Below are 19,255 nucleotides of genomic sequence, written 5' to 3' on the forward strand. Positions count from 1 at the left end.
CATTGACAGGCTTGAATGTATTCAGACAAGGACAACCAGGATATTGAAGAGATTATAGTCTGCGACATGTAAGGGAGAAGGGAATAAGCTTTTATATATATAGTACCTATTATTTACCAGAAACTGTGCCAAGTTCTTTTTATAAATATTATATCATTTAATCCTAAGGTGGGTGCTAATATCATCCTCATTTTGCAGATGAGGAATGGAGGCAGAGGTTTAGTAATTTGACCAGGGTCACACTGGTAGTAAATGTCAGAGGCCAAATTTGAACTCAGATCTTGCTGACTCCAGGCCCAGTACTCTACCCACTTACTACCAGCTACCTTAATTGAGGCAACAAGGATTATTGAGCCAGGAAAAGAAAAAAACTTGCAGGGATATGATTTCAATCTTCCAGCATTTGAAATGTTGTGAAAGAAAGATTAGCCTAGTTGCATTTGGATCAAAAGACCAGAATTCATACCAATGGATAGAAGTTATAGGGAGGAAATCTTTGGCTTAATGTGAAGAACAATTTGCTCACAGCTAGAGCTATCCAAAAGTGGAATTATCTACTTCAAAAGAGGAGATTTGGAGATCTTCATGTGGAGATTTGATGCCACTTTCCCGGGACGTAGAAAAGATTCCTGTTAGAGTACAGATTGGACTACATGAACTCTGGGTTTGCTCCAAGCCTGGGATGCTTCCTGGTTCTGGGGCAGAATACCTGGGAGGCCATAGTTTCAGAAATGCTTAGCCGGTCAGTTCTGCGGCATTCATTACTGCCTTTGTTCTAGCTGCTTCAACAATATCCAAAATCTGAAGTCTTCAGTTTAAATCCTCACTTGGGAATTTCAGTAAGAAACAATCTATACAGGCATGAATAAATGAGGAGCATTTCTTTTTTAAAAGGAACAGCAAAGCTTTTTTAATGAGAAAATATCAGGTCTTTTTCCCCCTAACTCCAAGGAAATATCAGCCCTGTTCCTATATTAGATCTGGAATTGATGGTATTATTTAGCATTCCCTATTTGTTGCTATGACAGCAGCATGGTGACTCATCCTATAGAGCATAAACACCCTGCAGCTCACACTGGGCACTGGAGAAATGATTGCACTTTGTTGTCAGGTCATTGCTGTGGGTATGAAGGATTTATATGATTTTTATGTCCAGCAGCCCTACTGATGACCTTGGGCAAAATCTTAGATTACACCCTACTAGTATGTGCTCATAAATGGAGTTTTGGAACTGGAAAGATGGATGAATTAATGATAGAAATTTAAGGGGCCAGTTCCCTTTTATGATAGCTGTGTGAACACAGTGTGGATTCATTGAAGGGGTACCAGATCATATACCAAATTAAGATGCTTTCATAATGTAGTAGAATGTTTCTGGAATTGAAATGTTAGTGTACACATACCCAGGTATATGGAAACTAGAGATGAAGTAGAAGCTGCTCTGGAGCTTGGTTTGTCTCTTTGTCCAGGAAGCCGTGTTTTGTTCCAGCCATTGTGGCATTTAGGCTGTAATGATGAGTAGTCTTGTTATGGAAGCAGTCATTACTCTGGAAGAATTTCCAGCTGCCCTACCTCAGATTTTTTCCCTCTCCATTTTGTACCTTGACTTCCTCTTCTGCCTAAGGAATATTCATCTCTTTTTGATATCTCTGCCTTTATCAGAGTTAAAACTGCTGTATTTCCCTAAATTCTCCATCACTGAACGTATTCAAATGGAATCCATTTTTCAGGGTTATTACTGGGGGAATTCATTGCTTCTGCTAGGGTTTCAACTACCTGCCTTCTGAGGTCTCTTTTAGCTCTGATTCTTGTTGTTACATAGACATAGCTCTTATATGAGCTATAGGAATGTTTCCTTTTAGACACACCTTCCTTCTGGGCCCTCTCTGTGCTCTTTTTTTTTTTTTTTTTGGCGAGATGAGAGTTGCCATGTCCCTGATACTCACCCTATTGTTAGTGCTACTTCTCCTCATTATCTTTTGTTTGCTTTTCTGTGTGCTTGTTGTATCCATTCATCCATCCCTCTTCCCTGTGGAACATAAACTCCTTGAGGGCAGGGACTGCTTCATTTTTGTTTTTTCATCATTAGTGCCTAGCATAGTGCTTTGCACATCCTAGACACTAAATGTTTGTTGAGTTGAATTGAATTCTCTCAGTCTGCCTACTATGGTTCACTTTCCCTGCTGCTGTGAACACAGATCTTAAAGTTGTCTTGACCTTGCCAATATCTACAGTTTGGTTCCCCCCCACCCCCACCATTTTTGTTGTTAATTTAACCTTATTTTTATTGACACTCGTTGCTTTCATATCACATTCATATGTAAATATATCCCTTCCCTGCCAGCCCAGCAAGCCATCCCTTTTAACAAAGATTAAAAATAGAAAGGGGAGGGCAAGTCGATGCAGCAAAACTAACCTAACAGTATCTACAGGTTGTTAAAGAATTTACAATCCACTTTTCACCTGGCCTCTCTTTCTAGTGAAGGAACTGTGGTTCTCTTCCATCTTGAATGAAGATGAGTAACATATATGAATTTACCTTGTGTTGAATTGGTCAGTGATCTCTAATGAAGAACTTTCTGTTTTCAGGGGAGAGTCTTAATATACTACCACCAAAGACCTGAACCTAGTAATATTATCTTGTATTAATTAAGTGCCTTTCCCAATAGAGCTGGAAGCACTATGACAACAGTAGTTAATTAATCTCCCAAGCTTTTCCAGAAGCAGCATACAGGTAGGTTGGTTCTCCCTCTGGCAGACAAGGGACTGCTTTCTAGGCTTCATTTGGACCAAAGAGAATTTCAGAATATCATTCTTAAGATGTGTTGGATTTTTATTTTTCTCGAGTTAAATCTTATTGGGCTAGATTTCTAATCCTTTAATTTCTTTCATGTTACTTGTTTCTCCTAGGAGGAAGATGTTTGCTACACCCCCTAATTTAGCTTTCTCTACAAATTTCTTTTCTGTGCCTTGCACTTAGTAGGCACTCAGTAAATATTTATTGAATGGATGACTATGCTACTTCCCTCCCTTTAGATCATAAACACAAGCTGGCCACTGCCAAACAGCAGGGCAAGATCTTTTTGTTAATAGTTCCTATAACTGGTTTTCTGTCCCTGCGATGTCACTCTTAATTTTTAAGTCCTTTAAGAGGCATTATCTCAGATTCTTTTCTGAACAGTAATATGTTGTTCTGGCAGCAGCCTTTGAGTATATAAGATGTTGCCAGTGAGAAAGGCACTATGGAACACCTTAGCAGTTTGGTTGTGCTAAAGATGGCCAAACTTCTTCCACCAAAGACCATTGGCTAGTCTGAATTACTTACTGTTAAAGCAAATCGCTAGCTGGAAAGCATTTCAAGCAGGACTTCTCTACTTGGGATTAAATCTGCATAAAAAGGAAAGAAACATATTCATTAAGCATTTACTATGTGCCAGACGCTAAGCTTTCATAAATATCATCCCTTTTAATCCTCACAACAACTGTGGGAGGTAGGTACTGATATTGTCCCCATTTTACATTTGAAGAAACTGAGGCAGAGGTAAAGTGATTTGTCCAGGGCCACACAGCTAGTGTTTCTGAGGTCTTTCCGACTTTGTTTACTGTGTCACCTAGCTGTGTAATTCCATCATTCATTAAACATTTATTGAGTGAGTCCCTCTCCTCAAGGAGCTCATATTCTAGCTGATGTGATTTTTAAAAACCCAGATTCATGAAAAGTTGACTAACATAATGGTAAGTACCGAATAAATGATACAAATAAATACTCTTCAATTGCTAAATACAGTGCTTTATTCTTAGTCCTTGTCCTTTTAGGTTTTTCTGCAGTCTTTGACGTTATTGACCACACCCCCCTCCTCCCAGAGACTCTCTCCTCCCAGGGTCTCCATTTTTCCCTCTCTCCTTGGACTCCTTTTCTGGATGATCATCCATATTCTGCTTCCAGCTGTAACTCCCCAAGGCTCCATCCTGGGCTGTGTTCTCTCTACACAGTCTCTCTCAGTGATCTTTTAAGCTCCCATAGGTTCAATGGACATCTCTCTAAAATGGTTCCCTGCTCCTGCAGCTGAGCCATTTTTCATCAGCTGTACCATCATCATCATGCTCTTCCTTATTAACACCCCTCCCTCCTTTTCACCTTCCTTTTGTGTGTTGTCTTCCCCTATTAGATTGTAAGCTTCTTGAGAGCAGGGACTTGTTTTTCTTATTTGTATGCTTAGCACTTAGCACAGTGCTTGGCGCATAACAGTAGCTTAATCAATATTTCTTAAATTGAATTGAAGATGTATAGTCAGCTATAGTCTGTTCAGAGCTCCACTCCCTCATTACTAACTTGATGTCCTGCAAACATCCCAAATTCAACATATTGCTTGTAGAGAACCATTAAGCTCTTTGACTTGAACAGAAAGCATAAAACACTTATTTACATGATTTACATTTGCTAAAATTTTATTGCACAAAATTGGGATGCTCTTCACTTATGTTCTCAATGATTGTAGTTTCTTGCATCAAAGGTTCCAAGATGCTGTTCAGGGATTCTGAACTGGCATCAGCTACATTAGCCATGCATATCTTGCTAATGGAAATGGTTGCAGTCCCAGTGATATAGCTGTTCTAGAATTAGAAAAATAAGAATTGTTTCCATTTATTATAAATGAAAAAAGTTAGAGCCCCGCAGTTATAACAATAAATTATATTGTTTTCAAAATTCTAGCTCTTCCCAGGGGAGAGATGAGGTAGTGAAGTCTAATGGAAAGTATCCTGACTGTTGGAAATATCTAATTGCTACTGATCTTTGGGCAAGTCATTTGCTTCTTCTTGGTTGTTCCTTAATATATAGAATGGCAGAAATACTACCACCAGAGATATTTCCCAGGCTATTATAAGGACAAAATTAGGTAGGAAATTCTTTGAGAATTGGTGAATGCTGTAAAAATCTTAAGGCATTAAAGATGTTGCAAAGGAGTTCGATGTGCCCAGATCCTTGTTGTTGAGTCATTTCACTCGTGTCTGACTCTCTGTGACCCCTTTTGGGGTTTTCTTGGCAAAGATACTGGAATGGTTTGCCATTTCCTCCTCCGGATCTTTTTACAGATGAGGAAACTGAGGCAAACAGAATGAAGTGACTTGCCCAGAGTCACACAGCTAGTAAATGTCTGAGGCTATATTTGAACTCAGGAAGATGAGTCTTCCTGGTTCCAAGCCCAGTGACATATCCACTGTGTCACCTTGCTGACCATTCTTCTGGTCACCCTGTATCCAATGTTACCTGATGCTTAAGATTATGTTCTGTGTTTACTTTGCTCCTTGAAGGTTCATATGGTTTTTAGGTATTAGTAAGCACTCTTTTAAACTGTCCTTTTGTGGCTCACTTGAACCTTTTTTATTTAACATTTGCCTTTAGCAAAACTAATACGTGGAATTTGATGAGTGGAAAACTGGTGTTTAACTGGTAAACAATGGTTTGTTGAGCTTCTACTCCGCCTTAGCATTCCAGCTGCTAGTGTCTTATCATAGCTATTTTGAACTTTTGATTACTAGTTGTAGAAATGATCGTTTTTAAAATTAGACATATTTAACTGGAGTTTGATGTATTTCTAGATCAGTTGTGTGCAAAGAAGATTCCTTGCTAGTTCCCACTGGTGCTGCTTTTGCCATGTGCCTATACCCATGCATTCTGAAATTTCTAATGTATTCCCTTGTGCTTATGTCTCTAGTACATCAGATGCCAGTGCATCACTGAACCCATGTTGGCACATGAGAATTGAAGGGAAAAGGCACAGATTGGGCCAGAAATGATTATGTAAGAGGCATAGAATCTTTGAGCTAAAATGGGCCATATAAGTTATCTAGTTCATTATTTGACCTACACGGAACACTACACCATAGCCTCTTCACAAAGATTAGGACCTATCCTGTTTTAAAGAACCTCCCATGGTTACCCTTTCCAGTGTCTAATAGACCTCATTTTTTAAGAAGTTCTTTCTTTTATCTAACCTGAAGCTTTCCTACATTCATCCCACTTAAAGTGCCTAGGGCTAATTTGTTAGCCTAGGAAGACATCAATAAAACGATTACCTTAACAGACAGTGAACTGGAAGGGCCTTTAGACATACTGTCATTTTATAATGAGAAACTTAAGACCCAGAGAGGTAAATTTAGTGACAGAACTGGCACTAGAATAATAGCATCCTAACTTCCTATCTTGTGCCCTTTCCAGTATACCATACATACTTTCATCCATATTAATGTTTTTCTGGTCTAGTTTTTCTCTTTCCAAAAGACTTATCTATTACATAAACATGCTCTGTACTATCTAGAACCCCTCTCCTTTGCCTTGTTCTTTCTCTGGAATGCTAGTCAACTGGGCTCTCTGTACCTATGATCTCAGAGGCAAGAAATTAATTAGACTTGCATCAGCAAGACTTTAACAACCCTATAAAATAGCTGAGCTTCCCTGAAGCATGGACCAGAAGTTCTAGTGGCAGCTTGTTGCATCCTCAGAGACACCTCTCAAAAGTTTATTGTAGACTCTTTCCTACCATGGACTGATTTTCAGTCCATCATTCTGGAAGCTCCCTGGCAACATCCGTAGCTGTATCCCATTCCCAGCCCCAGAGTAGGAGGTATAGGTGGACTGCTGGGCTTGCAGCTATCGGTTACTGCTCTGATGTGGGGAAAGTCTGATGTGGGGGCTGCCCTAGTGCGCACCTTTCCCTTATTGTCCTTGCTCCTTTGACTGTGTCCATTTAAGCTCTACTGCCTTCCCTTCAATGTACTAAATAAAAGGTCCTCTCGCTTTTAGCACTGAATAGTTTAACTCATCCTCCTGCAAAGCCCTTTTAGTGCCAGCAATGACTTTTGGCACCGACACAACATTTATGCTCCCTGAATAATGTTAGTATGATTTTGGGGAGTCAGAATATGGGGGAGAAGGAACATAATTTTCAAGTAGTAGTTTTAGTCATTGTGCATATCTGAGGTATCTAGGGTTATGGCTATACTTAGAGACAAACAAAGCCCTAAATGACTCAGGATCTTACTGAAATTTTATTCCTCCCCCCCCCCAACTAAATACTAAAAAAAACCTTTTATATTAAAATAAAGCAAATAGTTTTGCTGACTGCCTCTGTTATCTCCCTTCTAGCCTTATTTTGCCTGAATATTGCAGGTTTTAGTAAGACTTATTGCAGGTATACTTTTCAAAAGAAAAAATCTTATTTCTTTGCCTTCCACTCAGGTTATTATGCTGCCTTTAGAATATGTGACTTTGTAATCTTATAAACCTTAGCAATTTTGAAAAAGTAGGCTGGAAGTTTTGCTTCATAAATCTTCCTGTCATTGCTTGAGCATCTTCATAGGGTTTTGCATGCATTGCATCGTTTGTTGTAAGGTGTTGATTTGTTGGTCTTTTTTCCTCCTTGTCACCAGGTTGTGACTAGGCTGATTCATTTGCTTGGGGAGAAGATCCTTGGCAGTCTTCAGCAGGGAGCTGTACCAGGTAAGTGTCCCTAAGAATACTGCCAATATTATAACCCCAGCCCCCCATGCCTTCATTTCTGAGCTGGCCCTTCATGGTGCTGCAGTAAGAATTTCTGCTTCCGTCAGGGGATCAAGTAGGTTGTTTGTCCATTATGAAATGTACTAAGACCATGTACAAAGCCAAGAATTCATTATGATTATAGTTCATCATGGAGCCTGTTATGGGATTGTAGTTGCCAGAAGTACCAAAAGAACTTGGCTGAAACATGGGTTTCAAGGTCAACAGTAAAGTAAGACTTCAATGCATCTTTTGTTGACCCCTACTTGTAGCATGGGATGTCTTGATTTGGATCATAGTGAGGCCAGAGTAGATACATCTCTAGCATCAGCTCTCCCCTACTTCCCCTCTCCAGGGGAGACTTTGATTCCTGCCAGGAAGGAGATCAAGAGGTTGGAAGAGGCTGCTCTGCTCTCAGAGAGAAAGGGGAAAATACTGGATTAAAATTATGTCTATTTGCTCCCTTACATATTGTTAGTCTAAGAGATGCAGGTTTCAGATTCAAGCTAAACCCCTGATCACTATTTGCTAATGAGGAAAGAAGGGCCTTAAGCACTATATCCAAGACTTGACTTCCTCCTCACAATTACCAGTTCTGTATAACAGATAGCAAAGATATCCATTTGTCCAATTTTATAGCAAAACAGAAATGAGAGAAATTATACACATAAGAATACATACCAGAGTGAAGGAGCCCTCTGATTAGGAACAAAGTAATTCAGCTCTACCAAGAGAGAGAATCCCAAATCTCACCCAAAGGGGAAATTCCCCAAACTCTGTAGTGTAGCAAGCTAGGGATAGGGACATGATGGAGATTGCCATCTCCTTTTTATATCAGCTTCTCAGAGTCCTTTTCAACCTAAAGTGGGTTTGGCATTGTCCTACTATTTCAAAGCTTGAAGTCAGAAGAGCCCAAGGAGACTAAAGAGCAGATCTCCCAATCTCTGCCCCATCCCTCTACCAATAAGGAGAGAGTCTCATAGCAATGGGCTTTGAACCTTAGTTTATACTTTTTTTTTATAAAGGCAATAAAAATGAGGCATAGTAGCACACTGCTATAATCCCTACTACTGAGGGAGGCTGAGAGTGGAGTTGGGATCTGAAAAGCAGAAGAGTTAAAACCAACGAAATTTCTTCACTAAGTCCAGCATAATATGGTAGGCCCCAGAGAATGGGACATCAGGCTGTCCAAGAAGGGACAAACTGGCCCAGATTGAAATAATGGAACAAGCAAAAGGTTCTATATTGATCAGTATTGACATTAGGCCCATGAGTGGCCACTGAACTTCCAGCCAAGATCCAGTCTCCCCACCTTCAAAAAAAAAAGGCAAAGGAATATCTTCTTTACCCACTTTAGAAACTATTAAGGACAGAGAGGGAAGTTTAAGTGAGACTCCTCAGAAGGGACAGAGATGGAAGCATTTTGTGTTATCTTTAACTGGATTGTCAGCAATTACTTTCTCTGTCATGTGGTAGTCATGGGAAGAAAATTCAGATGTGGCAAGATGATGTGAGTCTATTACTTTAACATTTCACATTCAGATGACTTTTAATTAATTTTCTCCCAGTTCTAACCTCAACTGTGGAGAGCGAATTTCCTGAAGCTGGCAGACACTTGGGTGTGTTTATTAGGAGCCTGGAATAGTTCCAAGTTCTCAGGCTGTCGTTTTGTATTGGCCTCCTCATGTTCCAATGAAAGCTGATAGTCATCCCCTTAATTCTCTAGTATGGTATGAAGCTTAAAGGATATTCTATGAGTAGAAAAATGATCTCAACACAGACACCAACATGAAAATGACATATTTCATTTGCCAACTGAGTGCATGTTCTGCACTTTACTCATTGTCTGAAAGTACATATTTGAAGTCATTAAACTACTCCCACTGCTAAAGGCAGAACTCAAATTACTTTTAAAAAAACAATAACAACAACATTGCACATACAACAGAAGTCAGAAATTCACTCAGGCTGTCGTATAATAACTGAAATTAAATGGAAGGTTCTGAGGACATTTTTGAGGCATGGGAACATTGAAAACAGAGGATGCTACAAGAAACAAAAGAAATGGGTTCAGGAGAGAGACATATTGTGATCCACCCCATTCTCATGAAGGTATTGATGAAGCTGTTTTCTAAGCAAAATACTCTGTCTCTGACTCTCAATATCCTTAGACTTTTCTCAATTGGGGAAGTTTGGGACCATGCAGAGTGAGTGGTGTTTGGCAAACAGGAAATAAAACCGAACAGAATGCAGCTTATGGGAAAAGGAAGGTGGTGAAATAGAAAGGGCTTTGAGTATACACTTTGCAAGTGCTATACAAATGTAAACTATCTGAGGAAATCTTTCTCTACGTTATTTTTGCTGGGAAATTAGATGAAAGGACAGCATATTCACTTAGCACATGAGAGGTGATAAGATAAATGTTCATGCTTTCCAAATAAGCCTTTTTCTACAAGGCCCAATGCAATGCCCTTTACAAAACATTTGCTTATTCTTATTACCTTGAAGTTCTCGAGTTCTCTCTCCCCCGCCCCCCCCCCTTCACTCAGCACTTTGGGTATGTCTGTTATACGTGGGTCATTTTATTGTATATCATAGTAGTGTTTCTAATAAGCTCATTTTAGACAAAGCCTGGCTTTTATTTTTTCTATCTCTGTCAGAGAGAAAGATGTAGAAATACTAGGTGGTTAGGGTTTCAGACCTGATGCCTTCTCTCTGATGTTTTTCAGGTCACCAGTTTGGACTGTATTACTCAGGCGACAAGTGGGGTTCTGGGAATCCATCCAACAACCTTTCAACAGTAGCTATCATGCCAGTATCAGAAGATGTGCCCCTCATTACATTTACTCTGGAACTCAATCATGCCCTCAGTGGGATTGGTAAGAACCTCTTCTAAGTGACGATATTTAATAAGGAATAAAGTGGGCTTGATTTGTCTTGGTCTAGAAATCTAGATTTCTTGGTCAATTACTCAAGTTCCTTAGAGGTATTCTAGTCACCTTCATTCACCTCTTTTCACCACTACTCTTCAATAGGACATTGCACAAATTATTTCTTTCTTGGTTTTCTTAGTATCCTACTTTATCATACTTGCTCTTTTGCAACTTTATAATATGTCATTAAGAAGAATAAGTTTATAGAGTAGTTTATTATCAGATGAATGCAATCCTGAAATTTTGCTTTGCATAGTGAGTACCTCTTGGATGATACATTTATCTTCCTAATCCTTACAACCTCCTTGTAGAATAAGGAAGGAGTATTTTCTTCATTTTATAGATGAAAAAAATAAGGCTTAGAATGAAGGTGAATGCAAAGGGGTTTGACCAAGTCACCATGAGAGCACAGTTTTAGCTTATTCCTATGGAACCTCCCTATTCCTTAGGTACAGCATGTCATGATTTATTATAATATGGCAATAAATTAGCTTTCTTCATCCCACACAACAGGTTCTCTTCAGTTACTTGAAATAGTAGAAGTAGAGAATTGGTAAGGGGAGCACCTTCTGCAGACTTATAGAGCATTTCTAATTTGGGGAAGATGATTTTGCATTTTGAATAGAGAATATTTTCTGGGAATATTCATTTTCATATTATTTTGGAAGGTGATTACGTCTTTTCCAATCCCGAAATCTAAGTTTCTTAATTGGGAAACTTCCTGTTTTACCAGAAGGATATGTAATGTCAAGAACTTTCCTGAAGCCTGGAGGAAGAGGCCTTAAGAAGGCACAGAGTTTGTTCAAGGAATTGCTGAGTTGCTGAGCAGTGACAGATTGTCTTCTCTCCTATACTCCCACTGTTGGCATGTTGTATTGCATTTTCCCATTTATTAAGAAATCTTCTAAAGAGTTACAACCAGGAGGGTCTCGTGGTTCTTCAGTTAAGTTGCTTAAGCCTTATGTCAGTGTTCCAGATCCACTGGATTTGGAAAAGAAAATCTTTGAAACAGACCAAATAGTTAAACTCTCAAGTTTCTCTTTTGCGTAGAAACTTCTTTTTGCCTAGAGAGATCTAGCATATAGAATGGGCATAAAAGTCTAGTATGGTACAAGGTTCAGTCTTCTTGGTTGTCACACAGATCACCTTCAGGATGAAAGTGTTTTACTTGAAAGCACAGGAATCTTATATGATTTGAGATATTACAGTTCTGTGCAGTCTGGCTTCCTAACCTGCCAGTGAATAGAAACTGTTCTCACCAAGATTCCTAATAATCTCTTAATTGTTAAATTCAATGCCTTTTTTTATAGTCCTCATGTTTTTTGACATCTCTGTAGTATTTGATGTTATTAATCACCTTGTCCTTCTGTATATTCTTTCTTCCTCAGTTTTCATGACATCGTTCTCTCCTGGTTCTCCTCCTACATGTCTGACTGTTCTTTCCTTTGCTAGATCATCAAACATATGCCACTATAATTCATGAATATATGCTAGGGCTCTCTCTTAGGTCCTTTAATTTTCTTCCTCTGTGCTTTCTTTCTTGGTGATCTCACTGTCTCCCATAGGTTCACTTATCTCTTTGAAGATCTGCGTAACCAGTCTTCATCTCTCTCTTGGACTCTGGGCCCGAATCACCAACTGCACCTCCCAGATGTATCTTCCTGGATAAATCATAGATGTCTCAAAGTCAACATGTCCAAAATAACTGGTTGTCTTTCTCTAAAAACCTCCTAATTTCCTCTTAATTGCTCTGTTTTTTGTCAAGGGCATGACCATCCAGTCCTCTAGGTTTGCAACCTCAGAGTCATCTTTGACTCTTCCCTTTCGCCCAATACCCATATTCAATCATTTGCCAAGTATTGTCAGTTCTAATCTCCACATTTCTCACATCCATTCATCTTTCCACTCATATGATCAGCATGCTTGTTCAGGCCCTTATCACCTTTCTTTTCCTAATTAGTCTCTTGGTCTAGTATCTCTGCTTTTCTATAACATGGAAATGCATTTAGCATATACCAAACCCTGTGCTAAGCTTTGGAAAAACAAAAGGCAAAAATAGCCCCTGCTCTCCATGAGCTCACATCATAAATGAGAGAGACAAGGCATAGGGGGATATGCTGGAAGAGCATATGGCAAGGCCCAGGGATCTTCATGATAAAACAGAAGGTAAGATTGCAGTGTCTTGAGACTTGGAGGGCACAGGATCAGGGCAGATGATATGGCCTAGTGGTCTGGTGGTCCTCCATATTACTTAGATGACTATAGTTGGTGACTCTTTGCTCATCCAGTAGGTGTCAGCAGTTTTGTCCACCCCTTAGTCTGGGGCCTAGAGGGGCCCAAGTCCATGAACATTGGGAAGTGGAGATCTTGAATTGGAGGTAGGCCAGACACTAGAGAAGGACTCCTACATCAACTTGGTTAGGTTTGCCCTCTGGTACCTAGTGGTAGCATCTGGACCTGGGCAAGTTGGAATTGAGCAAGGGCAAACTGATATTTCTTTGTTTTGTTTTGTTTTTGTTTGTTTGTTTTTGGTAGGGCAATTGGGGTTAAGTGACTTGCTAGTAAGTGTGTCAAGTGTCTGAGGCCGAATTTGAACTCAGGTCCTCCTGACTCCAGGGCTGGTGCTCTACTCACTGCGCCACCTAGCTATCCCCAAACTGATATTTCTAAAGTGCAAATCTAACCATGTCACTCCCCTGCTGAAGACACATTAATGGCTTTCTGTTGTTTCTAGGTTAAAATACAAACTCATCTTGATTTAAAAGTCCTTCATGATCTAGCCCAAACTTACATTTCCCAGTGCACATTACAGCCAGACTGGCCTACTTGCAGTTATTCCTTATGCATAGCATTCATTCTCCCACCTCTATGCCTTTGCATAGGTTGTTTAACTTTCCTGGAATGTTCTCCTTAAAATCTGCCTCTTGAAATGTGCATTTCCATTCCATATTCAACTCAAGTGCCATTTCCTCCACAAGGCTCTTCCTAATCCCCTTCAATTCTTAGTACCCTTCACCCCCAGAATAACTTTGTATTTATTTTTTATTTTGTATTTATTTACCCATGTACCTTTGATTCCTGCCTCAATAGACTATATAAGCTCCTTAAGGGTAGGGACCTTTTCCATTTCTGTCTTTGTATCCCTAGTACCTAACACATAGTACGTACATAATGAATGCTTTTTAAATTGAACTATTGAATGGAAGATGCAAAGGAGACTGAGAAGAAGCTGTCAGACTAGTAGAAGAACAAGAGAGGAGGGATACAAAAGCCGAGGGAGAAGAGAAAGTACCCAGGAGGAAGGAGTGGTCGGACTCAGAATCGGAAAACTACAAAGATATCAAGTAGGTTGACAACTAAGAGAAAGGTCATTAGATTTAGCATTTAAATGATAATTGGTGACTTTGGAAAAGGTAGTTTCAATTGAGCGGTGGGGTTCAAAACCAAATTGTAAGGGATTGAGAAGTGAATGGGAAGAGAGGAAATGGAATCAGCAAATTGGGTTCAGGGTGACTTGATAGTCTGAGGGGATGGCAGGGTCCAATGAAGGGTCTTTTTTGTTTGTTTTTTTAAGGATTGCGGCACCTTAGGTGTGTGTTTGTCAGTAGATAAGGCAAGACTGTAAATGAAAGAGAGAATGATTGAGGGGTCATGCTCTGAGAGGAGAGGGGAGCAAGAGCATAAAAGGAGGGGGCAGAGCAAAGATAGCAGAGAATCAAGAAAAAGTCTCTCCACCAAAACTGCAGACCGACCAAGAGGAAGCACCATACTTAATCTTGATCAAGAAATCCAAGAAAGAATCCCAATGAGTCATTTTTTCGCAGCCCAGATCTGCAGAAAGGACAGTAGAACTGAATTCTGGCCAGGAGGAGACGAGGTCACATAGAGAGGCTGAAACTTGTGTAAAGTGCAGGAACAGGTGCCAACTGGCAGCTTGGTGGCTCTGGGTAATTGAGCCAGGGTAGACTGAGGAGAGGGAACCTGCACGTAGGTTTTGTAGTCCAGGATGAAGAGCTAACTGTTGCTGGCCCTAAACTGTGTGCGTAGATGACAGAGCAAGTTCAGAAGCAAGCAACAGCTATGTGGCTTAAATCTCAGGAGCAGAGCAAGGTCTCACTTTCAGACTTCTGGCCAAGTCTGAAGCCTAAATAGGAATAATCAGGGTAGAAATCCCAGATCAAAGCAAAGCCTGTAGTTCTGTCAATCCAGACCAGAAGGACTTTCCAGCTGTCTGATAGTCCAAATGGAACAAGCCCATAGGCCTATCACTCTGACACAAACCAAGGTCAGGAACTTGTAGAGCTCAGAACAAGGAGGCAGCAAACAGATTTTCCCCTAGATCAGACCACTTTGGAAACACTGAAATCTTGAAGGTCCCCAGCCTGAGCCAACCCTGAGAGTTTGGAATAATACAACACTCACTGCCCCAAGAAAGAAGCAGCAGAACACCAAACCTAGACATTTTCTTCAAACGTGTGCAGAGGCTGGACCTAACATAAAGTTGTAAATCAAGATATAGGATGGAAGAATGAGCAAAGAAAAAAAGAATCCCACTGTAAAAAGCTATTATGGTGCCAGAGATGCTTAAAACACAAACTCAGAAGAAGGGAATGACTCCAAAATATCTGCAAAGGAAGCCTCAAAGAAAAACACAGCTTGGGCACAAACTCAACTAGGTTTTCTGGAAGAGATGAAGCAAGAGTTTAAAAAAAAAAAAGTTTAACATTTTTGTTTTTTTGTTTTTCAAAATAAATAAGAGTGCTAAAAGAAAAAAAATGGAAAATAAAAGAGTTATAAAAGAAAGAATTGAAAGAGGGAATTAACAAAACCTTACCCAAACAACAAACTCCCTGAAAATTAGTGTAATCCCTATCCCAAAACCCATTGGTAGTGATGAAGGCCCTACCATGCATGAGGAAGTGGGAAAATGGTGAGGGAACTCCAGCTTTCTCTAGTCCCCTTTTAAGACTATTCAAGTGAGAATTTCCCTCAGGGACTCAAGCTTTGAGTCTTCAAGCATTGAGTCATTTCAGGTACTTTTCATTTCCATCTTCAAGAGGAAAAATGGGAGAAGCCAACCTCACTCAAGTTCCCAAAGGAAAAGATTCTGGGAGGACATGAATTGAGTTGAAAGTCTCCACCATGCCTTTATCTTTAGCTCGCTATTTTAGAAACTGTGGGGAGTTTCTTGTTGTGTGGGATCAAGGATGATCTCTCTTGGCTGAGCTGAGTTATCTTGCTCCCAGTGGGAGAGCTCCTTCACCCTATATTATCTGGTATATATTCTCCAATGTATACTTTCTCTGGTTTCTATTTTGCTATGATTTGGATAAGTGGGTTTCTTGTTATTTTCTATATGTGTTCATCGTGGAACTGGTGTTTGGTGAGAAAGGGGTCAAACCTTGGATATAAAGCTTGGTATCCTCCTTCCCTCAAAAACGACAATGCGTTCAGACATTACATGGAACCCTAGATGAACATATTTAAGGGAGTATATAGATATACTTCCAGCCTGCTATCCCCTCTCTCTGAGGAGAGCAGAGTGGACTCCAGCCATACCTGGCAGGAGTTAAAATATCCCTTGGAGAAGGATGCAGAGAGAAGAGGCTAGAGATATCTATTCCACCTCCCTTCAAGTCACACAACAACCCTCACCACACATGGGGCCTTACTACACGTGGGGCCTACTTCTTCACTACATTAGTGTGGACTAAATAGAAGCTCATTACTCCATGAGACAACAAGAAATATTAAAACAAAGTTAAAAGGAAGAAGGGGGAGGAGGAGTGGAGGAGGAGAAGAAGAAGGAGGAGGAGGAGCAGGAAGTGGAGGAGGTGGAGGAGGAGAAATTACTGTAGGAGAGAAAACTTAAGAATTGTCAGACTGCCTGAAAACCATGAACAAAAAAAGAGCTTAGACATCATATTTCAAGAAGTCAGAAAAGAAAACTGCCCAGATGCATTAGGACTTGAAGGCAAAGTGGAAATAGAAAGAGTGCAGGTCACAACCTGAAAAAAAAAATCCTCAAATATAAACTCATAGTAACATTATAGCCAAAATCCAGAACTTCCAGGTCAAGGAAAAAATTCTGCAAACAGCCAGAAAAAAAGGATTCTGGTCCTGAGGAGCCATAGTCACGATCATACATGATTTAGCAGCCTGCACTAGAAAGGAATGGAGAGCTTAGGATATGATATTACAGAAGGCAAAGGACGTGGGATTACAAATAAGAATAACTTTCCCAGAAAAAAATTAGTATAATGCTACTGGGGGAAAAATAAACCTTTAATGAAATATAGGACTTCTAAGCATTCCTGATAAAAAGATCAGAGCTGCAAAGATACCTTGAAATACAAATGCTGGAGTCAAAAGAAACATAAAAAGGTAAACATGAGCAAACAATCATAAGGGAGTAAAGAATGGATAAATGTGAGTCTCACGTAATGGAATGCACAAGTAGAAGTTTATACAAACAAGGAGGAAGGAGTTGGGGAACCAGGAACTGGTCAGAGAAGGGATGAATGTACACACACACACACACACACACACACACACACACACACACACACAGAGAATTGAGTAAAGAAATACATTTCAACAAGTAGGAAAAGAGGAGAAGAAAGGAGAAAGGGAAATAACAGGCAGGGCAGATTAAGGTAGGGATTATTTTTAAGTAAAACAATCTCTAAGGATGAACACAAATATTTATAGCAGATCTTTTGGTGCAAAGAATTGGAAACTACGGAAGCACCCATTAATTGGGGAATGACTGAACAAGTTATGATATATAAATGTGATAAGTTAATATTGTGTTGTAAGAAATGATGAAAGGGATGGTTTCAGAGAAACCTAGCAAGACTTATCATGAACTGATGAAGAATGAAGTCAATGGGCTCAAGGGAACAATTTATACATGACAGCAAAATTATATAGACAAGCAATTATTAAAGACTTGGGGACTCTTATCAGTATAATGACCAACAACAATTCCAGACAACTCATGTTGAAAGATGCTGCTCATCTCCTTATAGAGGTGAAGGTTTCAGAGTGCAGAATGAGACTTTTTTTTCGGACATGGTCAATGAATAAATTTGTTTTGCTTGACTATATGTGTTTCTAATAGGGGTTTTGTTTTTTCTTTCTCAATTGGGCGTAGGAGTGAGGTGGGAGGGAAAGAAGGTAGATTTTTGCTGATTAAAAAAAGTAGAGGTTGGGGGCAGGTAGGGGGCGCAATGAGTAGAGCACCGGCCCTAGAGTCAGGAGGACCTGAGTTCAAATGCGACCTCAGACACTTGACACATGTACTAGCTGTGTGACCTTGGGCAAGTCACTTAACCCCAATTGCCCTGCCAAAAAAAAAAAAACAACAAAAAAGTAGAGGTTGAAAGTTTAAAAATAGAATATAAGTGGAGGGATTGGCTTTGGCACAGAGAAGGCCCACCTCATTTTCAGAGACTGGAGAATGACAATGTGGTATGATAAAGGGACATTTTGAAGTGTAGAGTATGAGAGAGAGAGAGAGAGCTTGTGATAAATGGCCTATTTCTCAGTAAAACAGAAGCAAAGTCTTCTGTTTAGAAAGAAAGGAGGAAATGTGATACCAGAAGTTTAAGGAGAGAGGTGGAGATTTGGAATAGCTGCTTTACAGAGTACAGCAGTCAATCAAGAAAGAATAGAAAGATTATTACAGACCAGTAAGGACACATTTGAAATTAAATAGCATAAATTTGTAGTAAACTCAGTTGGTAGGATGGTATGACTTTAGAGTGGTGGTTGGTACAGAGTAAGCACTTAATAAATGCTTTTCCATTCATTCATTCATATGAGTAGGAATGGAGAAGGTAAATTACAGGGGTTGATAATCCAAAATTGAAGTTTGGCAAGGAGTGATTGGCAATAAGACAAGGAGGCAAAGGGTTCAAGGATAGCTTGTGGTTTGTGGTTGAACTGGTTAACCATAGGATCAAGATTGTAAAGAGAAACAAGTGAGGCCAGAGCAGGGTCTGTGGACTTGAGAGAATAGGGAGGGGTATAAAGTCTGAAGATTACAGTGAGGATGAAGAGTGGATTTAAGAGATTTGTCATTCAGTCCTTTCGGTCATGTTGACTCTTCATGACCCCATTTGGGGTTTTCTTGGCAAAGATACTGAAGTGTTTTGCCATTTCCTTCTCTAGCTTATTTTATAGGTGAGAAAACCAAGGCAAACAGGTTTAAGTGACTTGCCCAGGATCACATAATAAGTGTCTGAGACCAAGGATAGGAGGTCATGATTGGAGAGAGAGAGATTTCAGAGTTCTGAGTCATGGAGGTGGCCCAGTTCTGGGTGGTTATCGGATCAAAGATATGACCATCCTTGTTATGATTAAGGCGGAGTGAAGATGAAAGTCCTAGGTGTTTAGAAGGTTGATGTGCTGGGAGGCCAGGGAATTCAAGGAGGCGTGATGTGGATATTAAATTCCCTAAATATGAGGGTAGGGGTTAAGGTAGAAAGAAACGTTGTAATCCAGGTACTTTTGAGGAAAAAAAAACCCAGCAAACTACCTGGAGGCTGATAACTACAACAAAAAACTCTGGACCAGGTGATAAACTTAGGTGGATTGACCCTCCTGAGAGAAATAGGAGGGGGAGGATTTTTGCCTCAACAATATCATAGACTTTGAATCTTGGGAACAAGGGGAGCAGGAGCAAGAAATTTGCATACCACGGTGAAAAGAATGACTTGTTTATAGAGTCCTGTAATAAATACACACAGAGTTAGCTCGAGCCATGCTGCCTCTCAAT

The 19,255-nt window shown here is 39.9% G+C and overlaps 1 protein-coding gene across 2 annotated transcripts in view; it reads left to right on the plus strand.

Moving 5' to 3' along the window:
• The window catches only part of PNPLA7 (patatin like phospholipase domain containing 7), a 208,029-nt gene that overhangs the window by 124,263 nt on the left and 64,511 nt on the right, over positions 1-19,255 (plus strand). For both annotated transcript variants that reach the window (XM_036748628.1, XM_036748627.1), the window contains exons 21-22: positions 7,432-7,501; positions 10,270-10,419. In XM_036748628.1, the coding sequence (XP_036604523.1) occupies positions 7,432-7,501; positions 10,270-10,419 (220 nt within the window). The remainder of the gene's footprint in view (positions 1-7,431; positions 7,502-10,269; positions 10,420-19,255) is intronic.

The sequence above is a fragment of the Trichosurus vulpecula genome, chromosome 3, assembly GCF_011100635.1.
Source record: "Trichosurus vulpecula isolate mTriVul1 chromosome 3, mTriVul1.pri, whole genome shotgun sequence".
In the NCBI taxonomy this organism is placed as follows: domain Eukaryota; kingdom Metazoa; phylum Chordata; class Mammalia; order Diprotodontia; family Phalangeridae; genus Trichosurus; species Trichosurus vulpecula.